We start from the raw sequence: 23,715 nt of genomic DNA, 5'->3' as shown, positions 1-23,715 counted from the left end.
CCACTGCACCCGACCACTTAGCATGTTTTAATAACGTTCCATACACACCCAGGACCCAGAAATTTCACTTCTAGGTAATTACTTAAGAGGAAGAAAAAATATGCCTACAAAAAGACCTTTCAAGACAGCTTTATTCACACTAGCCAAACCTTAGACACCACCCCAGTGTCCAAAGTGTGAATAAATGAAGGAATGTGGCGTGTTTTCCATGGCACACTACTCCGCAGTTACGGATACGCGCAACGTGGCTGAATCTCAGAGATATCACGTAAAGGGAAAGAAGCCATCACAAAGGTGTATTTTGCACGACTCTATTTGTGCGATATTTCAGAACAGACAAAACTAAGATATGGGGATACTGGAATCAGAAAAGTGGCTACCTCTGATGGAAATGTTCTATAATTGACTACGGTAGACGCTACCTGGGGATATGCATTTGTCAAAACTCATTGAACTGGACGTTTTGCGGTGTGTAGCTTATATCTCAAAAATGTTTGTTCTCCATAATTTCGAAAGTCACCCAGATCAACGAGGAATACGTGGAATGCACAGAAAAGCGCAAAGTAAAAACAAAACAAAAAGTGACCTGCAATTAACTTCCCACAGGTGATCGCTTTTTCAGCTTTATACCTTCCTAGTGCAGACTCGGGTCCCACCATTGCACACCTGCGCTCTGAGGCATCTGCGTGGCAGGGGTGGGGGCCCGCGGACGCTCTCAACCCCGCCGCCTCCCACCAGGGCCCAAAGACTCGGGTGGTGAGAAAGAGACTCATACCCCAGGGCGGGAGCACGGGCCGCAGGACGCAACCCTCCACCCCCGCGCCGGTCCCCCGGTCCCCTGCTGCCCACTGCCTGTGACCCTCGCCTCCCTGCCTGTCGCCCGCTGCCCCAGTCCTCCTACCCAAGTCCCCCTGCTGTCCCCGGCTGTCCTGGCCCCTCTGCCCCCGCCCCGTAGACTTCGCCCCGCTGCCGGTCCTCCAAGGCCCCCAGTCCTCCTACCTGCGTCCCCCTGCCCGGCTGTCCCAGACCCGCAGCTCCCGCCCCGCCCCCGTTGTCGGCCCCCGGTGAACGCGCCGTCCCAGAAGCACCTCAGCTTGCTTCCACGGATGAATGGACGCTTCTCCCGCCCGGCCCCCAAAGGCTGCTGTCTTCCGCGGCCACCACGACCAGCCAGAGTTGGACTGCGCGGCTGCGCGTCTCCATGGCGAGCGGGCGGGTGCGCGCCTCGGGGCTGGGGCCTGAGGCGGAAGTCCCGCCCTTGCCGGCTCCCGTGAGACCTTGCAAAGCGCAACGTAGCCGGAAGCTGGTGGCGGCTGGTGGGCGACCGGGCGCATCCCTATTGCAGTGCAGCGGCCCTACCCCGGCCCTGGCCTGACCCCGGCGGCCGTGCCCGGCCCTCCCTCCAGGTAAGCGCGCGGCTCGGCGGCGCGGGCTCGGCCTGAGGCCCCGGCTACCGCGGCGTTGTCCCCGGCCTTCGCGGGCGGACCTCCCTGCAGCAGCCTCCTCCACCCGGACCCGCTCCACCCCGAGGCTGCTGCCCCAGAGCTTGGGGGCGCCCACCCCGACCTCCCCCAGTTCCCTCGGCGCTGGGCGGCGGGGCCCTTCTCGCGCGGACGCCCCGCTGCCGCCGCCCCTCCGCCGTGCCGTCCCCCGCCCCTCGTGCCCCCTTCCCTACGAAGCTGCCCTCCACCCGCACCCCGGATCTGGAATCCCCCACCGGTTACGGGAGTCCAGAGGGTCCCTGTCCACGCACGTCGCCTCCCGGGGCGCGAGCAGGACCCTGCCCCGTCCCCTTCAACACCCTCTTCCCGAGCTTCTTCGGACCCAGGACTCGGCCTGGACACATCCCAGTCGGGTGGCCTCTGAAGCCCGGTGGGGCTTCCACCCCCTGAGAAGTGAGGGTCCTGCCCAGCAGGTGTTGGTGAGCCCAGTCTCTTCAGAAATGGCAGCCTCAGCTTTCTTGGTTTTCCTCCTTACCCTTTGACGTGGATGACTGTCTTAAGGGAGGGAGAAAAAGAAACCAGGAAGGGGCTTTTAAAACTTTTCTCAGTTTATGTGGGTTTAGAAGAACTATGCTTCTTGCCTGTGCTTTTAAACAGCTTTAATTACAGCCCACCAATTCTGAGAAGTAATTCTGCCCATTTTTTGCAGGTCTAATGCTCCTGCCATGCTCTGCTAATTATAGCACCAAAGTTCGGCTCTAAAGTGGCCCGGGGATCGAAGCCCTTAGCTTTGTTTTGGCGTCCCTTTCTGGGACCATATCCCTGTCAAAGTTGAGAAGTAATCCGTGCTTTAGAGAAAGGGCTGTTGTTCTTAGACATAGGTACTTGAGGCGCTTCAGACCGTTTCTGGGAATGACTATTAGTATTTTTACCTGTCACTGTGTTACAGCCCTAGGGTCTAAGCAGTGTTCTTAAATATCTCTTTTGATCTCACGTATTGAGAATGTTCCAACTTATGAATCCTGAGTTTTGAAGTCTCCGGGGCTTACCGAACTAATGCAGAGTGTCCTCACTGGGTTTGACGTTTACTGAAGTCACGTCCACTTGCAGAAGGAGGTATATTTTTACATCTTGGTTTCAAGTGTTCAGAGTTTTTGGATTATTTTTCAAGATAAACCATATTTGTACTTTTGAAGGTTAGGAGGTATTTGCTTTCGTGTTACTAACTTTAACATTTCAGGGAACTAGGGCTCTTGAATATCCAAAATTAGTCACATAGAGGAGTTCCTCTTAAATCCAAGCCAAGTCCTTTCCTTTTTGCACATTCTCTCCCTCTGGTAGTTCTGTGAGTATCTTGTATGTTTTACAGTTAGAAATTCAAGCCGTCTCCTCATAGTTCTGACTTTTGTTTGCCTGTGTCTGTTGACCAATACATAAGCCCCTGAGGGCAGGCATGGTGCTATGGAAAGAGTACAGGACCAAGTGTGGCGACCTGGATTGGTCTCGTCCTGCTTTGTCGGCTCACCTCCTCTCCGTGGGCCGTGGCTTCTGCGTGTGCAGTGGTTCTGCACAGGGCCCTCAGCGGCTGCTGTGACAAGAATGTGTCCCGAGGTCCGTTGTAAGCTCAGCCCCGCTCCCCGCCCTGCCAGGGCACCTCTCCACACAGGTTTTCCCTATTCCATCCTCAGTCGGCTGTATGGGTGGATGCTCAGTTTGATGACAGTATCCACCTGAATGAGTCATGCTGGGGTCCAAGTCTTGCGGTCAGGAGTGAGCATTCAGATGTCTGCCTCATAATCTGTGGTTCCTGGACACTCTTACACAAGGCACAGAGAATTATGGAACAGAAGGGAGCCCAGGATGAACTTTTGGTTTTGTTTTGATGAACTGCAGAAAACAGGTGTTTATTTCCTAACTTTGAGTGGGTTTAAGGTGGGCACTGGTCAATACTAGGAGTCATGAGCTTCAGAACTTAGAAACTTCAGTCATGTGGAGTTGGGACTCCCCCAGTAAATGCCTCATTTCTGGATACTGAAGATTAGAAATGAAATATAGGACAGAGGTTTTTCTTTTTTGTTCCTTAAAAGCTCCGCCTACACCATGAGTAAGAAAGCTGGTCTACACAGTCCTCTTAAGCACAGTGAAGGAGGGAAGGGCTGGCACTGGGAAGATCAGCAGCACACACGTGTGTAGCTTCCCATGGCTTGCAGAGTTCAGCGTGTTCTCTGTGTAGTGAGAGGTAGAGGGAACAGCACACGGCTCCACTCATACTGAGAGGTGGATGAGCCTCAGAGAGACAACGCCCTGAGGCATGGGCTGGCAGGGATCCAGGTCTGCTGCCTCCAGGCTGGACTGTCCTCTACAGTTTGCTTGGTGGTGTGGTGTGCAGGGCCACTGGGTCATTCTCCTTTGACACCGGGGTTGGCACCACCCCTTCCTCTGGCTTTGAATCTTAACTGTATCGGTTTTCCCGGTCCTGAATTAGATGGGCCACCAGTTGAAGTTGTACTTTGCTAAAGCTAAGAGAGCTGCAGAGACATCCACAGGTTTTCTCTTCACCCTAAACCTTGTTGCTACTGTCCCACTAGGGTCCCCGTGAGTCACCGTGGCGGGGCTGATGGTCCGAAGCCACTCTCCTTGTCCTGCAGAGCCACACTGTCGCCCTCATGCCTCAGAATGGCCCCAGAAGGACCTACTGCAGGTCCCCCAGTGGGCTGGACTTTCCACACACTCCAGGCAGGGGGGCACAGGCGGGAGCCTCCCTGCACTGCGTTGGGGAGGTTGTGGGGAGGGTGGAGCGCAGAGGTCCTGGGCTCCCTGTCGTTGGCAGTGATCAGCCCAAGTGTGGTGTGGTGTGTCGCCTTTTAGGTGGAAAATCGAATTTTGCAGCCAATCTGTGTGTGTTTTTAAAGACTACCCCTTGCTGTGAATTTCACCATTAGAAGACAGGACTTTTTATAAATGATGCAGTCTTGGTGGCGAATAAGCTTAAGCAAAGTGGCACCAGTGATTATATGGTCTTCCGGGTCATTGCCCTGGCCACAGCCTGGGAGCCTCCTGGGGGTATGGGGAACAGATCCTTCAGCAAGTGGTCCCTGCGGCCCCCTGCTGCGAGTGGCCCTGTGACCGGGGCTTCCAAGCAGCTCAACAGATTGCCCCTCAGGTTTTCTGTTGTGTGGTGTTTTTGGACAGACGTTATTTTCTTTTTAGTAGAGTAGCCTGTTTGTAAGTTTAAAGTGTTTGTTTTTCTCCTTTGCAGCATCATGGCCAGCCCAAGAACCAGGAAGGTTCTTAAAGAAGTCAGGGTACAGGATGAGAACAACGTAAGCCTCTGCCCCCCACCCCCCGCCCCAAGCCTTGGTCAGGGTCAGTGAGTCCCGGGAAGTTGTGCTGTGAGCCTGTGGTTGGTGGTTGCCGTGGCTCTGGACGTGCGTGGCTTGTGCTGGCTGGTGGCCTGGGTGGCCGGCTCTTAGAGTGGTGCCATTTCTGGCGCTCATCAGTGCTGGCTGTCAGGGGTGGGGGCTCCTCCACACTTCTCAGGTCACATTGCTCTAAGGACAGTTCCACCTCGTCTTCCCGTCTGAACATTTTATTACACGGAGGCTCTTTCCCCTCATGCCTTGCCCTGACCCACACCCCCTGGCCACCCTGGGCAGCCGTCTGCATTCGCTCCTTGAGGCCATCTGTTGGGTCTTTGGCGTCCCTGGGCTCTGCCCTCAGCCACATGCTGAGTCACTTGTGGCCCCTTTGCAGGTTTGTTTTGAGTGCGGCGCGTTCAATCCTCAGTGGGTCAGTGTGACCTACGGCATCTGGATCTGCCTGGAGTGCTCGGGGAGACACCGCGGGCTTGGGGTGCACCTCAGGTCAGTGTCCTGCCGCTCCGGCTCTGCGGAGAGCCTGCGGCCACCCCAGCATCTGTTCCTGACACGGGAGGTGCTGACGCCAGAGAAGCTTGGGGGCCACCTCCCATTGCATTGCCAGTGTCCACTGCAGTGACGCCATGGCACAGGGTTCCAGCTGCTGGCCACTCGGCCTCCCTGTGGCTGCTGCTTGCTGTGTCTGATTCTCAGGACGATGCTGGGGGGAGGGTGTCCCTGGGTGTCCCCGGTGCGGGTTGATTTGCTCGATCCTCTGGTTTCCAGCTTTGTGCGCTCTGTTACTATGGACAAGTGGAAGGACATTGAGCTTGAGAAGATGAAAGCTGGCGGGAATGCTAAGTTCCGAGAGTTCCTGGAGTCTCAGGAGGACTACGATCCTTGCTGGTCCTTGCAGGAGAAGTACAACAGCAGAGCCGCGGCCCTCTTTAGGGATAAGGTAGAGATGGGCCCGACTCACTCTTGCCTGTGGTGTGGGGCTGCTCCGCTGTTTGTGGCAGCTGGACTGTGGCCTTCAGTGGTTCTGGAGTCAGTTCTTTTGCTGGTTCTGACACACCCACTGGGCCACACACAGTCGGGGAGGCAAATGGCTTGCGGGGAGAGACAGACCTTCCCCGACTCCAGGGGAGAAAGCAGCTGTGACCGTTTATTGCCTCTGCGACATGTTGGGCACAGTGTTTCTAAGAAGTTTGGAGGCCAAATAGGTGGGTCCCCCTGTGTTTGAAGCTGGAGCTGCACCAACTGGGAGCTCCCCAGCACTGTTGTTCATTGTGAAGCGAGCCCTGGCCTCGCATCCACACCTGGTCTGTGCACCTGAGCAGGGGCCATCGAGGGAGGCTGGGAGGAGGCTGCGGGTGGTGGGTGCTCCAGGCGGGCTGTGGGGAGTGTGCTAGGTCGGCGGTGCCCAAGGGCGTCGCCAGGCACCTTTATGCGCTCTGACGCCCTGTGTCTCCTTGTCAGGTGGCCGCTCTGGCCGAAGGCAGAGAGTGGTTTCTGGAGTCATCACCTGCCCAGAACTGGACCCCACCTCAGCCCAGGACACTGCCGTCCATGGCGCACCGGTAGCTGCTCCTCGTGGGGCCTTCGCACAGTTTCCACTGGGCCCTGATCTTAGTGGATTGGGTTTCCCCACAGAATTCTCCCTTCTTTGCTGTTGTGACAGCTCTTTTCCCAGAAGTCAGTGGGAAAAACAGCTTTTTAAAATTGCCAAGACAATACAAGCTTTTAGTAAATTTCAACCCATAAAGCTGTCTCAAATAGTGCCCCAGGTAAGCTCCACACGCCTTCCAGATGTGCACACAGCCATGCGTGCTGTGGCGCTGTGGGAATTCACATCGCCGTCTGCTCACGGGGGTGTTGTCTCCCCTTCCCCAGAGTTGCCCATCTGCCTGTGGCACTGGCCCTGCCACCTTTGAACTGACCCCTGTCATGGATGCGTCCCACGTCCCGCTGCAGGGAACATCCCGGGTGGGGTGACTGGGTAGCACAAGGCCTCCCCACCTCACCTGGAGCCCTGTAGTTCTGCCACGTCCAGGTGCTTCTGGCAGAAGGCTTTGCACTGCGGGCACCTCTGGCTTGATTGCAGGCCCTCGGCCCTCTTGCCCCACCTCTCCCCGCTGCCTCCTACCAACGGGGAGAGTGCAGAGCCCACTGTGGAGGCCCCTCGTGTTGCCCGTGAGGCTGGCATTGCTGGGGTTTCGGCACCTGAGCCCGAGCAGCCACTCAGAGCTGAAGGCCACCCTGGCCTCAGGTGCTCTCAGGGGTGACGTGAAGGCACTGCCCACGTAGGCTTCATGGTTCTGGGGGTGCTGCTGGGGTTACCTCAGACTTCACCCAGTTTTGGCCTTACCAGCCTTCAATTCTCGGTTTCAGAGCCTCTGGCCAGCCGCAGGGCGTGACCGCCTCCTCAGACAAGGCTTTTGAAGACTGGCTGAATGATGACCTTGGCTCCTATCAAGGGTAAGGACTTGAGAGCTGGGGACGCCTCAGGCAGGCCAGACCCACAGGGTTCAGTCTGGTGGGTACGGCTGCTTCCCTTGGGGCCTCCCATGTGCAGTGGTGTGGGACCCAGGCATGCGCGGTGCAGGGTCTGATTGCAGTGAGCCCCAGCTGCCCAGGTGTGAATTGGGGGTCTTGGGTGTAGAGAAGAGCTAACACTTAGAAGAAAAGCATAACACATTTTCTGCCTGGAATCTGCTGGACCTATAAATGAATTTTTATCCCCAAAGCTGTCATATTAAGTTGTTTTGATCCTTCTTTTAGTACTTCTGTGACTGGGTTTGGGGACTTGCTGGGGACCCTCTGGTGGTGTGGCAGGAGGGTCTTTTTAAATCAGCAGAAAGCACATCTCTCTGCTGCCGGGGAGCTGCTGAGGCTCCTGCCGCCACAGGGGGCAGCGTGCACGTCCTGTGCGTGGGGACGTTGGCACATCCCCCAGAGCCGCAGCCTCGCCTCTGTTCAGGGACCCATACCTTCAGGAGGAGCAGGGTTCATGCCAGCATCTTCAGCCTGTTGTCCGCTTTGTTTTCAGGGCCCAGGGGAATCGCTACGTGGGGTTTGGGAACACGCCACCGCCTCAGAAGAAAGAAGATGACTTCCTTAACAACGCCATGTCCTCCCTGTACTCGGTGAGGACTTGTGGGTCCTGCAGAGCATCTCCCATGGGCAGAGCCGGCCTGAGGGCACAACGGGCCATAGGGGCAGTGCGGCAGTCCTGGAACATGTGCTCTCTGCATTGTTCTGATCTAAGGACCCCTCGCTTACCTTCAGCGATGTTTTCTTGCAAAAATATGGCTTACATTTTTCAGATCCCAAATGTATTCAATCACTTCTTTTTTTTTTTTTTTTTTTTTTAAGACGGAGTCTTGCTTTGTCGCTCAGGCTGCAGGCTGGAGCGCAGTGGTGCAATATCGGCTCCTTGCAACCTCCGCCTCCCAGTTTCAAGTGATTCTGCTGGCTCAGCCTCCTGAGTAGCTGGGATTATAGGCACCCATTATCATGTCCGGCTAATTTTTGTATTTTTAGTAGAGATGGGTTTTCACCAGGTTGGCCAGGTTGGTTTCGAACTCCTGACTTCAGGTGATCTGTCCACCTCGGCCTCCCAAAGTGCTGGGATTACAGGAGTGAGCCACTACGCCTGGCCATCACTTACTTCTAACACAAAATGTATGTATTTCAAATCTAACAACGGCCATTCTTGCAGGGAACCCAAGGACTCTGATGGCAGCCACTTGGCCATGTTCTCTGCAGAGGGAGGGCTACGTGCAGTGGGAAGCTGGCTCTGTGCTTGGGGCTCTGGCAGCGCTGGGAAGCTGCTCAGGTGCTGCCTGAGGTCACTCAGGGCCATTTCTGGTCTGGGGGTGCCTGGAAGCTCCAGGTCAGATGTTCAGAGTATGACAGCCTGGGCTCGTTGCCATTTTGCTATTAACGGGAATACATTTTGTTCCCCTTTCATTTTCCAAGGAGATTTTTACCATCTTTAAAAAATGATTTTGTGGGTGTGATGGCTCACGCCTGTAATCCCAGCACTTTGGGAGGCCAAGGCGGGCGGATCACCTGAGGTCAGGAGTTCGAGACCAGCCTGGCCAGCGTGGCAAAACCCAGTCTCTACTAAAAAACTACAAAAATTAGCCAGGCGGGGTGGCATGCGCTTTGTAGCCCCAGCTACTGAGGAAGCTGAGGTGGGAGAATTGCTTGAACCCGGGAGGCGGAGGTTGCAGAGAGCTGAGACAGCACCATTGCACTCCAGCCTGGGCGACAGAGTACGACTCCATCTCAAAAAAAAAAAAAAAAAAGATTTTTATTCATCACAGCATTATTGTCTGTGACACCAGCAACCTGAGCCTTTGGCCACGGGGGCCGCTAAATGGGAGCTTGCGCTGAGAGCCAAGGAGGGCTTATTTTGTTTTTTGTTTTTTGTTTTTGTTTTTGTTTTTTTTGGAGACAGGTCTTGCTCTGTTGCCAGGGCTGGAGTGCAGTGGCATAATCATAGCTCACTGTGGCCTGGAACCCGGGGCTCAAGCCATCCTCCCCCCTGGGCCTCTCGAGTTGCTTGGCCTCCCAGAGTTCTGGTATTACAGGCGTGAGCCCCCATGCCTGGCCAGAAAGGGCTTTTTAATACTAACGTGACAAGATCTTCAAAGTATGTTAACTAAAAATAAGCAGGTTTAAAACGGATGTCTTCATCTGCAAGGAGCCCTGCCATTGAATCTTGGGAGCCCCCAAGTGTGTGGCGCTTCCAGTCGCTCGGGGTGGCCTGGCTGCACCTCTGGCCACTGACGGCCATGGTTGCTTGCTCTTGCAGTCATTGCTACATCTTTAGGGAAGAAAAGCGCATTTTTCCAGTCTGTGTGTGGGCTTCATTTTTGTGGCCTGCCCTTCTGCTGCCTTTTGCTGGGCATCTGGTGGGGAAGGCAGCTCAGCTTGGTGATCTCTCAAGTGAGGGTCCTTTTGCGTTTCCTTTAGGAGGAAGAGGGTGAGTTGTGATTGAAATGAGACATTTATTTTCCCAAATAGCTTTAATTATCTCGGGAGGCTCAGGAGGAAACCCTGAGCATAGATGAAGGAGAGCAGGTTACGGCGGTCATGACCCTACATGCCTCACCTCTGCCCGTTCCTCTAGGGAGGCAGGGAGGAGCGCCGGCCGTGGGGAGGGCCCTGCCCTGCAGTGTGGGCTTGCCTCTTGAGGGTGGTGGGAGCCACGGGAGGCTGGGTTGTGCTGTGTTGGGAGCACTGCAGTTGGCGAGGTGGGGGTAGAGGGTGCGTGTCTGTTGTGCCCTGGGTTCAGTTGCACTCCTCCAGCAGCCTGGAGAAGCAGGCACGGTGGGGTCAGGACAGGGCGGAGCCTGGGGCAGCCTCTGCCTCCGTCCTCTTCCTCACTGAGATACTCCGCTCAGCGCCGGGTTCCTGGGTCCCAGTCCTGATGTGGCTGCTCTTTGTCGCCTCCCTCAGGGCTGGAGCAGCTTCACCACTGGAGCCAGCCGGTTTGCCTCTGCAGCCAAGGAGGGTGTAAGTCACTGTCCCCACCATGCCACTGTCCCCACCATGCCACCGTCCCCACCAGGCCCTCGGGACACTGGCCGCTGCTGGCCTGGGGTTCTGGGAGCTGCAGAAGGGATGTGGGACACAGAGGGTTTCTGGGTGCTCTGACCATGGGCTGTGCCAACTCAGTACCAGCCAGGTTGGTCCCGAGGCCTTGGAGATTCTGCAGGAACACAGCAGCGCAGGCTGTCAGGAGCTGCTCCTGTGTCAGACCAGCTGCTGGCAAAGGGGTCCCGCCCTGATGAAAGTGAGGGAGATGTGAGCCCCATTGATTGCTAGACTCCACCCTATCCAAGCAGGGCAGGTCTCGGGCACCCCGTGCCCTGGAGCTTCTTCTGGGGCTCAAGTCGTGTTTTGATAGCGTTTTCTCTCTTTCACCTGCTCCTCAGCCTGAAACGAGGGGAGGATTTGGGGCTTTCACCAGGGCAGACAGGGGAGCATGAGGCAGAGACCGAAGAGCAGCCCTGACACCAGGATGGGGCGTGGGCCCCCAGGGGCTGGTCTGTGGTGTTACAGGAGAAGGGGAAACCCAGAGCAGGGCAGCTGGGTGCCTGCAGCTGCCCACACAAGCAGCCAAGGCGCCTAGGGTGGGGCTCTTGTGAGCGGAAGTCACGGTGCCCACCTGTCAGATGTCCCTGTGGTCACCCTGGCCTCATGTCTTCCCCAGTCACAGAGTGCACCTGTCACATGCCCCCGTGGTCACTCTGGCCCCGTGTCTTCCCTGGGAGAGGAAGGCCTGGGAGGGCCGTGGAAGGGGCAGCAGGCCAGCTGTCCAGGCTCCAGCTCCCACGGCCCCGTGACTTTGCTGAGCATCAGCTTCTGGTTCCCGCCAGGGCCTCCGTTTTCTCATCTCCACGGGAGGGCTGCGGCCTGGGGAGGCCCAGGTACCTTCCAGCCAGAGTGTCACGAGGGGGCCTTTTCTCCTCCCCCAGAGCGTGAAAGTGACCAAGGTGCCTGGACTGTGCTGGGCATGGAGCCGTCCCCACAGCGGGGTAGATGGGGCTAGGGTGGTGGCACTGCCCATTGAAGATAGCGCTGCTGTGGCTTCCCCAGCCTGTCTTCTGCTCCAGCAGGCCCCGGCCCTGTCCTGGAGTCTGGAGGATGGGGTTGGCCCTGCTGTTCTCCGGCCTTGCACACTGCTCACGTGTGCCCTCACCCCAATAGCACGCTGGGCTGGCCTCCCGCTAGGGAGAAGCCAGCATTTGTGCTAATCCAGTCCCCGCTGCAGCTCTTCTGGGCATCTCAGAGTTATAGGGCCCCCCAGAGCCGCTGGCAGCCCGGGGGCCATTGAGAGACAGTCCTGGACCTGAGTCTGTGGGCCCTGAGGAAGGAGGCCTGGCAGTCCGTGTTAAGACTGTCAAGCCTTGTCTTTGTTTTTCATTTTAGGCTACAAAGTTTGGATCCCAAGCAAGTCAGAAGGTAACAGAGGAGAAGCTTCTGCACCCTGGTGCATCTAAAACTATCCTGAGTCTGACGTCACGTGCAGCACCTGAAGCTGCCTGTTTCCCTCTTCTCAGGCCACATGCTCAGAGCTGAGGGTCCCAGCGTAGAAGGGGGTGTTCCTGCCATGTTGTTCCCCTCCTCATGCCCGGGTGGCTGCCTCATGTACCCGCTCAGGGCCTGCGGGGCCAAACTCATTTCCCGTTTACTGGTGGCTGGTACCGGTGTGCGGCCACTATGGGTGGCCACCTTGTTGGGAGCAGGACTGCCTGGCTTGGCACATGGCCCACGCTGGCGGTGGCCGCTTAGCCAGGAGGGCCGTTGTGGGTGGCGCTGTGCCTGCGGCACACAGGATGCGTCTGCACTTCGAGGCAACGGAGTGTCCCTTTGCTCTGGCCAGGGCTTTCCCCAGTTGTAGGCAGTGTGGCCTCAGGCCTTTGCATGTTTTTTATTCTTTAGGATGTGGGTGGGGGCCCCGCAGTCCCCACTTGGTGGTCAGGGCTGTGATCTGGCTGTCCTTGGGTTCAGAATCACACCCAGGAGGCAGTGCCCATGTGAGGCTCACCATGAAAGCTCAGGACTGCAGGCGTGGAGCTGTGCGTGGCTCTAAGACACGCCTTTGCCCCCTGGATGAGGGAGTCCATTCTCACAAGGTGCCCATCTGTCACCACCATGGCCCATAGCACCCCTTCCTCTCTGAGGGAGTCTCCCCGCGTGCCCACCCCCAGCTGCAGGGACGCCCGTCTGGCTTTTTCGAGGGCCTCCCAAGGTCCTGAGGTGCAGTCGCTCGCACAGTTCCTGAAGGTGGTGGTCAGTTCCAGGGCAGGGAGCGGCTGCTCCAGGGTTGTGTTGCTAAGAGCCTGCCCAGTGCTGCCTTATTGCTGCGGCGCCCCATGGCGCGTTCGAAGGTGCTGCTGGTTACTAATGCCGCCCTCACCTTGCTCTCTCCTCACCTGTCTTCTTGCTGTCGGGTAAAGTTTTGGGGTCACAAGCAGCAGCCGGAGCCGGTAAAGCCCGTGTCTGCTCGTGCATGCCGCCCGCATCTCCGCCGAGAATGTGCTTGGCTTCCTCTGTCCCTCCTGCGTGCTGCCGCTGTCTTGTGTCACCTCACATGTGCGCACGCTCAGACCCTCTCCCTGGCCTCGGCCCATGGCTCTCCTTTAAGATCCAGGATCTGCATCAGGCTTGGCTGTGTGTGCCTGTCACCCCTGCGCGGTACCACTGCGCTCCCCCCGGGCAACAGAATGAGACCCCCATCTCCAAAACACACAGACCCCCGACCCAGGCTTGCTGCTGGGGAGGTGCTGGAGGAGGGCGCACTGGGCGCCAAGCTGCTGAGCAGGGTTTCCTGGCCACCTGTGCTCCCCTGAACGCAGTGCAAAGGGGAGGATCTTTGCTCTGTGACGAGTTCTTCCCTTTCCGGCCTTTGATCCATGCTGCTCCCTGCCTTTGGGGGAAGAGGAGGCCTCACCACATCCCCAGGTGGCCGTGTGGCCTCGATGCCACTGACCCAGGATCAAGAGAGGCTGAGCTCATTTCTCAGCAGCTGCTTCCTGTGGCCCCAGCTTCCGTGCCCTCTTCCCTCCAGGGGGGACCCGGTGCCTGCCTGGAGGCTGAGCTAGTTTCTCAGCAGCTTCTTCCCGCGGCCCCAGCCTCCGTGCCCTATTCCCTGCAGGGGGACTTGGTGCCTGCCTGGGGAGGAAGGAGAGGCGTCCCAGGTCTGCATGGGGTGGCTACAGCCAGCGTTGGCCTCAGGCACAGGCTCCACAGGGCATGTTCCCACCAGCCCGGCCCTGCCGGCCGCATGGTGGCGTGTGAGGGAGGACCCTGGAGGGGGACCTTCCTGCGAGAATTGCTGGGGGCCGCGGTCTCCGCCTTCTAGAGGTGGCGGCCGACTGTGCTTCGGGTGTTGTGTGCAAAGCCCTGTCTCCTGCTCCCTGTGCTTGTGTCCTGCCGCCTTCCCTCCTGCTGGTGAATCTCGCGCTGCCCTTTGCTGGCCTGTGCTGCCACTGGTGACCCGTGTCCCGTGGTGGAGCGGCCGTGGGGCTCACGTGACTTCCCCTCCTACAGGCATCCGAGCTGGGCCACAGCCTGAACGAGAACGTTCTCAAGCCTGCGCAGGAGAAGGTAACGGGCAGCTCCGGGTGGTTGTCTGGAGCCCTTCACTCTGGGGGACGTGGGTATGTCAGGGGCGTTAGGGGGATTGTTTGTCCAGCAGCTGGGACTCAGCGAGGCCCGGCCTCACACACCACCTCTCCAGCACAGGCGTTCTCCTCGGGGCCTGGGCGCCTCTCGGACCCCCCAGCTGGTCCCTTCCCCTGGCCTAGGGCCTCCCTTGCAGCGCCCCCAGCCCACCTCCGTTCCTCTGCCTCACCCGTACAGCTGGCCCCAGAGCCCAGCACCCCCAGCCCACCTCCGTTCCTCTGCCTCACCCCCACAGCTGGCCGCGGAGCCCAGCACCCCCAGCCCACCTCCGTTCCTCTGCCTCACCCCCACAGCTGGCCCCAGAGCCCAGCGCCCCCAGCCCACCTCCGTTCCTCTGCCTCACCCCCACAGCTGGCCGCGGAGCCCAGCACCCCCAGCCCACCTCCGTTCCTCTGCCTCACCCCCACAGCTGGCCGCGGAGCCCAGCACCCCAGCCCACCTCCGTTCCTCTGCCTCACCCCCACAGCTGGCCCCAGAGCCCAGCGCCCCAGCCCACCTCCGTTCCTCTGCCTCACCCCCACAGCTGGCCGCGGAGCCCAGCACCCCAGCCCACCTCCGTTCCTCTGCCTCACCCCCACAGCTGGCCGCGGAGCCCAGCACCCCCAGCCCACCTCCGTTCCTCTGCCTCACCCCCACAGCTGGCCGCGGAGCTGTGCGCAGAGGAGGCTCTGGTACGGGAATGGTGCCTATAATGCCTGCCATCCTAGGGGGTCAAGAGCCCCACCAGCTCCCTGCCTCCTTCGGGGCCTGAGTGGGACAAGTGGGGAAGACCCACCTGGGGCAGCATGGGCTGTCCTCAGGTCACTTTGCTATTTGTCAGCAGTGGCTGGCAGGGGCCACGTCTGCAGACACAGGCCTCACGGTGACATGGTCTCGATGCTGGAATCCCTTTGGGGCCACTGTAGAACTTTCTGGGGCTCAGCCTGACGAGTGTCCACATGCCCCTGATATTTCGGATTCCCTCACCCTGGGGATTCCTGCACTCCTGAAGCTTTAAGCTTTCATCTCTCCTGCCCCCATTAATGCCGCTGTCTTAATCTGTGCAGGTGAAGGAGGGAAAGATTTTTGATGATGTGTCCAGTGGGGTCTCTCAGTTGGCATCCAAGGTAGGGAGCCTGCCAGATACGCGGGCACAGTTGAAGCCAGTCTCCATATTCCACGGCCCTGGGCGTGAGAGCAGGGTGTGCCCCGTGCAGCCCCCAGCCCAGCTTGGCAGTGGCCGCTGTCCTCTGAGACGGGAGGAGAGCTGCCCGGCCTGACGGCCCGAGGGATATGGAAACAGCTTGGCCCACTGCGGCCCGGTCAGCCACTAACTGTCACTTCTCCCTCTGCTCTTATCTTGCTGCTGCTGGCCTTTTCCTTGGTAAGTGCCAGCGCCGTCTTTGTTGCCATCGGTCCCGCTGCCCTGCGGGCCATTTGGGGCGTGCATTTTGTCCAGTTTCCTGGCATGAGGCGCTCTGCGGACAGATGCGGAGGGAAGAGCAGGCCTCGCTCCTCTGCCCCAAGCATGTGGTGGGAGCTCTTGAGGTCTGTGCATGAGACTGTCCTCGCTGCCATGTCCCGCACGCACCTGGCGCCACTGCAGAGTGGCTGTGCGCGTCTGTGTCTGTACGCGTGTGCAAGGCACCCCTTGTTTCTGGATTTTACCCGGATCTTCTCAGCGGGACGGCACATGCCGGCTTGCATGTGGGGGCCTCCAAAAGCTGCCTGTGCCGCGGCAGGGCCTGCCTAACCTCTCTTCCTGTCTCCTTCCAGGTCCAGGGAGTCGGCAGTAAGGGATGGCGGGATGTCACCACCTTTTTTTCGGGGAAAGCGGAGGGCCCCTTGGACAGGTACGCTGTGGCCCCTCCTGGGCCTTGCATCCCACTCCCCTGCCTTGGCCACTCCTCCCACAGGCTGTCTGGGAGGTGGCTGGCATCCTTGCTGGGGAGGGGGCACTGTGGAGGCTCTCCAAGTGCTCTGCAGCTGCAGAGGCCCATCCTGCCTGTCTCTGCCCTGCTGTGTGCTCTTTGGAACGCTGCAAGAGCTGGGCTCCCCAGGCTAGGGTGGGAGGGAGGGTCTCACCCACACGACCCCACGTAGGAGGAGCTGGCGCTGCTCTGCTGTTCCTCTGTCTCCCAGACTCTGGGTGGGTGGAGCAGGTGGGGGGCCAGGGGACAGGAAGGCTGGGGCCCTGGAGACCTGTCCTGGGCCCCATGTCCAGCTCTGCCCTTAGCGCTGGGCACCCCAGGCATTTCTGCTGGAAGCTGGCCGCTGTTCTCGGCCTCTGACCCCAACGGGGGAACCACTGGGGATCTCATCAGGCCTGGCCTTGTGCTGTCTACTGAGAGGCCAGCCCTGTGGGCACAGATGTGCTGCCTCCTAGGTGGGCCCAAATTTTCATTGCAGACGCCACGTCCCTTCTCTCCCTCCGTGTATGTGGTTTTCAGTGGTGTGACTGCGGCTGAGGACAGAGGGCAGGGCCAGGTCTGGGGCCAGCATAGCTGAGGGCATCGCTCGGGAGGGCCTGTGTTCCGGCTTGAGGCCAAGCACCCCTGCCGCTCCCCACTTGACTAAACCACTGTTTTATTGCAGCAGTTTGGAGCTGGTAGAAAAGGAAGTTTTCTGTAAAACTATCCTCCAGTTTGGGTGATTGATAAAGAGTGGGCCCTGGCTCTCCAGCTCCCCGGCAGTTTCCTCTGCTCTGAAGCGGGAGAAACAGCTCCCGCCTGGTGGGGCTGCTGTGGACCCTGAGCACTGGCCTGGGAAGGCGGTCACTGTCCAAGTGCAGAGCTCTCGGGGGCACAGAATTCCCAGTGGTGGACTGAGTAACAGTCATTCAGAGTCCCCCTTCTGTCTCTTTAAAAGCCCCTCGGAGGGCCACAGTTACCAGAACAGCGGTCCCGACCACTTCCAAAACAGCACCATAGACCAGAGCTTCTGGGAGACCTTTGGAAGCGCTGAGCCCACCAAGGCCCGCAAGTCCCCAAGCAGCGACAGCTGGACGTGCGCGGACACCTCCACTGAGAGGAGGAGCTCGGACAGCTGGGAGGTGTGGGGCTCGGCCTCCACCAACAGGAACAGCAACAGCGACGGTGGGGAGGGCGGGGAGGGCACCAAGAAGTCTGCGCCGCCGGCCGTGCCCAGCGATGATGGCTGGGACAACCAGAACTGGTAGGGCCCACTGCGCCCCCGTCCCCAGCGCCCCCGGGCGACTTCGTGTTTGCACTCTGCCCTCGTCCTTCTTCCTCCTTCCATTTGACCCAAGAATCAGCAACTGCAGTGTGAGGACAGCATCTCGGGAGGCAGGACCCCAGGGAGACTCGGCTTCGCGCCGCCTGCCGCGTGGGGAGTCCCGGTGCGTGGGGGCGGCTTGCTGTCCAGCCTGTGCGGGGGCCGTCCCGTCCCACACTCCCCCGGGCATTCTTGGACTCAAGGCAGGGGCTCTGCGTGGCTTGCTGGGAGGTGGGCTGCAGCACAGAGCCCTGTGACTGTTCCGGCGGCCTGTTCACTACGCAGTGTCTCTGGGGGCTGGGACCAGCCACGTGCCGAGCTGTCAGCGACGTGCAGTGTCCCTTCTCGTTGAGATATTTAACTTTGGGTTTGCTCTAGTTCTTTCTTTTTGAAGAGAGTGACTGGAGTGGTAAAGCTGGAAACGCTGAAAACGATACTGGCGCTCACACTGCCATCCGACCGCCCTCGGCTCCCGAGTCCACGCCTGCCTGGGCCTGTGCTGTCAAACCCGCATCGATCGTAACCCTCTGTGGCTCCCCTGCATCAGCACTGTCCAACCACCAAGTTCACCAGACACAGCCTCCACAATAGCCACACCCACACCTGAGCTGTTCTCAGTGCTGGAACTTGACCATCCTGGAACACCCTGGAAGAAAAATGAGCACAGGGTGGGCCCTCGGCCCTGATGCAGGAAGGTGCGACAGCGGACGTGGCCAGGCAGGAGGCTCGGATTCAGGAACTGAGCAGGGGATGCCTGTGCGTGGTGCCTGGGCCTAGGGAAGCTCCAGCCCCGGGATGGGGCTGCCCTGCAGACTGGTGCCCGCCACATGCCAACCCTCACCTCCCCAAGGACTGGATGACGTGCTGCCACACGTGACTCATCTGCCTTGCCAACCCTGTGTGACCCTCGGTCTTGGCCAGCCATGCATGCGCCCGAAGCTCGTGCAGTTTGTATGTGAGGTGCTCTCTCCCCTGCCACCATGCTCATCACTGTGGCCTTGGCCACGCTCCCTGGTTGCCCCACTTCCCGGTCGCCGTCTGCGGCGCTCCTGGAGCAGCCTGGGCCCTTTAGCACCTGTGCTTGTCCCACCCTGGGGACTCAGCCACTTGCGGAACAGGATGGGACCGAGATTTCAGCAAGCCCTCCTGGCGCCCGGTCCTCCCTGTGGGCACCAGCCCTCTTGGTAGCTGGTGTGGAGGGCCGGTGTCCTTGGCTGCCACGGAGGGATTTGATCACTGAAGCAGCCACACCTGCTGTAGTTGGACCTGAGGTCAGAGGCTCAGGGTGCTGAGAAGCCACCGGGGAAGCGGCCAGCAGAAAGGGCCCAGGAAGCCAGCCCCTGAGAGCTGAGCGTGGGGGTCTTTGCGTGTCTTTCTCCAAGCTGAGACGTGGGCGGCTGCGTGGTGTCTCCTGAGGGCTGCTTGAACCCTGGTGGGCTGAGTGCTCCAGGGAGGGGTGGACTCCACCCTGGACAGTGGGATGTGGTGTTCCATGTGCCTGTTTCCACGTCAGCACCTTGACTTGGCAGCATGGAGCCAAGGTCTGTCCCCGCTGAGGAGGGTGCCTTCCTCGGGGGTAGGGAGACGGCCCACTCTGCCCCAGGGAGTCCCCTTTGATGGGAAGTGCAGTCAGCAGTGTGGAGGTGTCTGGGCCACCTTCCGAAGGTGGATGTGGTGGCCGAGACCCCGTCCACAAAGAGTGACGGCCTTTCCCTTCTGCAGGTGGGGGCAGGTGGGCCTGGGACCGGTGCTGGGGCCTCTCCTGGCTGTGTGCAAGGGCCCGTGTGGAAGGCACGGACCTGACAGCATTCCAATAAAGCATACGGGAACACGCAGAACATTTGGGTGCATCCCAAGGGGCCGCTTCCAGTGCTGTGCGAGTAGGGTCATGGCACCCCCAGGAAGGCAGGGGTGGGACACTAGGAATCATGGGCGGGCTCCCTCACTGCTCCTGGCCCCGTCCACCTAGCCCTCCTGGGGAGGCCCTGGCATCACCCCATCCGAGCCAGAGCTTCTGGGGAGTAGGGGAGCAGGCAGCTGGGTGACCCAGCTGGGGAAGAGGTTAAGGGGTCCTGGCATGTGCCTCTGGCTGGCCAGTGAGACATTGGGGTAGGGTCCAGTGACCCTTGGCCTGGGGAGGTGGGCAGTGGCTCCTGTAGTAGAGAATGGCACCAGGGCCTGTGTCTAGGAGGGCTCCTGCCCCTCCCGGAGATTCAACACCCCCCACGCTGGGCACGATCCCAGCCCATGCCCTGGAAACTCAAGGTGCCACTTGATACTGGGGTTGGAAGGCAAGGAGGGTGGCTGTAGCCAGGAGAGGCCCACAGAGGTCCTGGGGTCTGTGTGTCTCAACTGGGCGGCTCCCAAGGGTCGTCCTGCTCTGGGGCAGCGCTTTAGGGCAGGTGGGCTGAGGCCAGAACTGCTGGATGGGGAAGACGAAAATGGCGGGTCCCGGCCCAGGCTTTGTGGGCCTGGAGTCCATTCTTGGCTGAAGCCTGGTCTCGGTCTCTGGCCAGCTTGGTGGGGCGTGGGCAGTAACGCTGCACAGCCCCCGGCCTCCAGCATGCAGTTCCACCCGCACTGTGGCTCCAGGAGTCCAGGCTGACCACGCTGGGCACCTTCTGCCACCCGTCCCTTCCCTTGAGCCAGCCTCTGCTGTCTGTCCCCAGATACTGGCGTGACCCAGTGGATGCTCAAGGCCAGCTTCTGCCCTTCCCGAAACTTAGCTAAGTGCGCTGGGTTTCCCCTGGCCACCCACTCATCATGCCCGCTGGCGTTGCTGTCCCCCTGTTGAGCCTCCCGGGGACAAGCCCTGCCCTGTGAGCCTCCATCGCTGGCTGACAGGGGGCTGGGTGAGGCTGACGGCCGTGGGGCCTGGCCCTGCATTGGCTGACAGGGGGCTGGGTAAGGCTGACAGCCGTGGGGCCTGGCCCTGTGCTGGCTGACAGGGGGCTGGGTTAGGCTGACGGCCGTGGGGCCTGGCCCTGCTCTGTTCTGACCCAGCCAACAGGCAGGTGGGGGTTGGGGGATCAGCCCCCAGAGCACTGAGACTTCTCGGGGGCTGGAGGCTGCACAGGAGGCCACTGGGGCCATATCCCCAATTCTGGGACCTCTGGGCCTAGGACCCCATCTGGAAGCGGGTGATGTGTGACAGGCCACAGTACCCTGGTGAGGAGAGGACAGTGGCCAACCCAGGTTCTGTCCTGTCCCTTTGTCATTCGTGACCCAGGCAGCTTGCCGGCCCTGCCTGAGCCGGATCACTGCCAAGTGGTCTGAGGAGTGCTGCAGAGGCCTCAGGTGTCCAGGAGCAGGGGCGGGGTGAAAAGGCAGACGGGTCCACCCTTGTGGAGCTCACATTTCATGAGCCAGGAGTGCTGAGTACCTGACTGCCTGGTCTGTGATGACCCTGACCCTGGCTTGCATGTGTGGGATGTGGGTGCACACGCGTGTTCCCAGGAGCCTGTGAGCTGGGGCTGCACCCCTGCGCCCGGTGCCTGGTGCCTGTCTGCCAGGCTGGGCGCCCTCCGCTGGCCGTGGCCAGGACTGCAGGCACCACCAGCCCCCTGGGAGCCCGCCACGACGTCGACCTGACACCATCTCCCAGGCTGCTCCCCCGGGACAGCCAGTTGGTGGATGGGCTGTGCAAGAGGTGGCCATGGGCTGGCCGGGTGCGGTGGCTCACACCTGTAATCCCAGCACTGTGGGAGGCCGAGGCGGGCGGATCACCTGAGGTCGGGAGTTCGAGACCAGCCTGGCCAACATGGTGAAACCCCATCTCTACTAAAAATAGAAAAATGAGCTGGGTGTGGTGGTGGGTGCCTGTAATCTCAGCTACTCGTGAGGCCAAGGCAGGGGAATTGCTGGAACCCGGGAGGCTGAGGTTGCAGTGAGCTGAGATTGCAGCATTGTACTCCAGCCCAGGTGACAACAGCAAGACTGTCTCAAGAAAAAGGAGATGCTCGGCCGGGCGCGGTGGCTCACGCTTGTAATCCCAGCATTTTGGGAGGCCGGGCGGGCGGATCACGAGGTCAGGAGATTGAGACCATGGTGAAATCCCGTCTCTACTAAAAAATACAAAAAATTAGCCGGTGTGGTGGCGGGCGCCTGTAGTCCCAGCTACTTGGAGAGGCTGAGGCAGGAGAATGGCGTGAACCTGGGAGGCAGAGCTTGCAGTGAGCCGAGATTGCACCACTGCACTCCAGACTGGGGGACAGAGCCAGACTCTGCCTCAAAAAAAAAAAAAAAAAAAAAAAAAAGGAGAAAAAGGAGGTGCTCATGAAGAGGTATATCCTGAGTCCGAATCGGTGTGGCCCAGGGATCCAGGGAGGTGGTGGGGAGGTTGGCCCCCTCCTCCGCAGCATCCAGCCTGGGCTTTTGCCTCCAGCAGGTGTCACCTCTTCCTCTGTGGCCGCTGTGCCAGCGCTGGCCTCTCACCGAGCACCTCCAGCTCATCTCTTGCCTCTGGAGGCTGAGCTCGGGGCCAGGCCAAGTGGTTTCTCTTCAGCTACCAGAGCAGCAGGCAGGGTCGGGAGAGGCAGGCTCATCCTCCCTCGGGCCTCAGGCAACCCAGGGTCGGGAGGCCTCAAGGCGCTGGCCCTTTCGCACTGTCCTGAGTGCAGAGGAGGCATGGGCTTGGGGACTGGGCTCACAAGGCCGACAGCTGCCTCCAGTGGCCCTGAAGCAACTGCGTGACGCATGGTATTGGGCTGGGGTCCTTAAAGGCAGAAGAGGTGGGGATAGGTATTTGGGTGCACTCGTGTCTATCGGGGAGGCAGATGCCTCGGCCGGATCCACCTTGAGCTGAGGACGGTGAGCTTCTCAGGAGGCTGTGCAGCGAGGCCAGGACACCCACACTTGCGTCACCACCCAGTCATTGGTCAGGGGCCGCTGGGGTGCATCTGTAAGCTCCCAGGCAGTCCTGGGGCAGGGATAGCTGTGAGCCGGGGTCCTTTATAGCCGGCAGGTACTACGGGACTCTATGCTGCCTAGGTAGGGCCTTAAGTCACAGCAGGGGTGGGGCCAGGGCAGGGGCAGGGCCGGTGTTGGGCTGGTCCCAGATGGGAGCAGCCCAGGGTCCTGTTGGGTCAGGGGCCTGTTTTCCAGGCCTGGGTACCTGCTGAAGCTCTGGTTACCGGCACCAGTCTGCAAAGTGGGTTGGGCGGTGGGAGCCGTCAGGATGGGCTGGGAGGGCATACTAGGGGAGGGGAAGGGTGACCACATGGGTGAGGGTCCAGGTGCCGCTGCAGGCTGCTTCCCACAGCGGGCAGCCAGAGCCCCTAGTGTCCAGCACCCACACGTGGCGGCCTTGGTATCTGAGTGGCTTTCCCCATGAGCCCCTCCTTGTAGGTGGACCCTCTGGGAGTGAGGAGTGAAAGTGTTGGGCCGTGCAGCCCCTGCCTCGTCACTGGTGGGACCCTGCCCTGCTGTGCAGTGGGGTCCTTCATGCTGGGATCTTTGTGGTCCCCATTCTTGGAGAGAAGCCCAGGGTGGCAGACAGGAAGGGTGGAGGGCAAAGGGAGGGGAGGAGAGAGGCAGGCCGGGGGAGTGGGTCGGGGGTAGGCTGGGGCAGTGACTTCCGTGGAGGAGAAGCCTTTCATAAGCTCCAGCCTTCCTGTGGCCGCAGCAGGACCAGAGTGGACCAGCGCACTCCAGGAGAGAGGACTGGAGCCCCGGGAGTAGGAGGAGGTGGGTGACTTCCCTGTGGTCCTGAGGCTGGGTGGAGAAGGGGCTGCCAGGAGATCCACTCAGCCTGTGATCTGAGGATGACTGACTTTCAGAAAAGTCTAGTTAGAGGCCAAGTGCCCCTGTGAGCCACAGGACGGGGGTGCCCAGCGCGGGGTGTGGCCAGGAGGGGCCGGGGCAGTGGGAGCCGGGGGCTGCCTGAGCTCTCACCAGGGGCTCCCTTCTGGTGGTTTCAGACAACATCCAGGGCCGTGGGGGAAAGAGGAGGGTGCACATAGAGCAGAGAATGGCTTGCACTTCAGGCTGGATGCCTGTGGCCCTGGCAGGGGTCCCACTGAGTCAAGCCAGGTTTCTGAGGTGGGAGGATCCAGGGACTTGGGGGCACTCGGGCTGCCCACTGGTGCCTCTATGATCAGATCGGGAGCCCAGCCCACAGGTGCCTCCCGTTCCAATGCCTGGGTCTTACTGATTGCCCTTGGCCGGCCGGGTGGGCACGAAGTCCCTGATTTAAGCCAGTGGCTTTCCCGCCGGGTGAGGCCTTTCCCTTGCAGAGGGGCAGATTCCCTGGTGGGAATACAGATTCCCTGGGGTCATACACCGGGAGGGGGCGTGCAGTGGGGGGGTCTCTGTTCGGCTGCAGGGGGTGGGAGGGCCTGAGTCACTCAGGACCCTAGAACCCTACTGTGTGGGAGGCTGGGGCTCACAGAGCCAGAGCCTGCACTCAAGTCATGCCCTCAGCTCAGCACAGAGGGGTAGGGGCCCGGCCTGCCAGGAGTGCTCTGTCTGCCTCCTGAAGGCCAGCATTGGTGCGTGGGGTG

At 60.0% G+C, this 23,715-nt stretch overlaps 2 protein-coding genes across 20 annotated transcripts in view; both read left to right on the top strand.

Annotated features, from left to right (window-relative positions):
- Positions 1-1,248: 1,248 nt before the first annotated feature.
- On the top strand, positions 1,249-19,050 carry ARFGAP1 (ADP ribosylation factor GTPase activating protein 1). Of its 10 annotated transcripts, none has more exons than XR_004032922.1 (14): positions 1,249-1,406; positions 4,702-4,765; positions 5,196-5,305; positions 5,585-5,756; positions 6,278-6,378; positions 7,190-7,276; positions 7,848-7,944; positions 10,268-10,324; positions 11,744-11,776; positions 12,775-12,804; positions 13,868-13,924; positions 15,049-15,365; positions 15,758-15,834; positions 16,850-19,050. XR_004032922.1 is itself a non-coding variant. In XM_030825323.1 (14 exons), exons 2-14 carry the CDS (start codon positions 4,706-4,708, stop codon positions 16,632-16,634), a joined length of 999 nt encoding a protein of 332 aa, XP_030681183.1. In that variant the 5' UTR covers positions 1,250-1,406; positions 4,702-4,705; the 3' UTR covers positions 16,635-16,822. The 10 variants fall into 10 exon arrangements, 9 of the variants coding, with proteins under 9 accessions (XP_030681183.1, XP_004090081.2, XP_012367211.2 ...); XM_030825323.1 differs by lacking the exon at positions 16,850-19,050 and adding an exon at positions 16,577-16,822 and having other exon boundaries at positions 1,250-1,406; positions 15,049-15,108; XM_004090033.3 differs by having other exon boundaries at positions 1,252-1,406; positions 15,049-15,108; positions 15,764-15,834.
- A 3,665-nt stretch (positions 19,051-22,715) lies between these two features.
- COL20A1 (collagen type XX alpha 1 chain) overlaps positions 22,716-23,715 on the top strand; it is a 37,663-nt gene continuing 36,663 nt past the window's right edge. For 5 of the 10 annotated variants that reach the window (XM_030825309.1, XM_030825311.1, XM_030825312.1 and 2 more), the window contains exon 1: positions 22,716-22,900. The gene's annotated coding sequence lies outside the window, so the exon portion shown is untranslated. The remainder of the gene's footprint in view (positions 22,901-23,715) is intronic. The other 5 variants (XM_003280150.4, XM_030825317.1, XM_030825313.1 and 2 more) reach the window with 1 other exon arrangement.

Source organism: Nomascus leucogenys, chromosome 13, assembly GCF_006542625.1.
Source record: "Nomascus leucogenys isolate Asia chromosome 13, Asia_NLE_v1, whole genome shotgun sequence".
In the NCBI taxonomy this organism is placed as follows: Eukaryota; Metazoa; Chordata; class Mammalia; order Primates; family Hylobatidae; genus Nomascus; species Nomascus leucogenys.
This window is presented reverse-complemented; position numbering and strand designations above follow the sequence as displayed.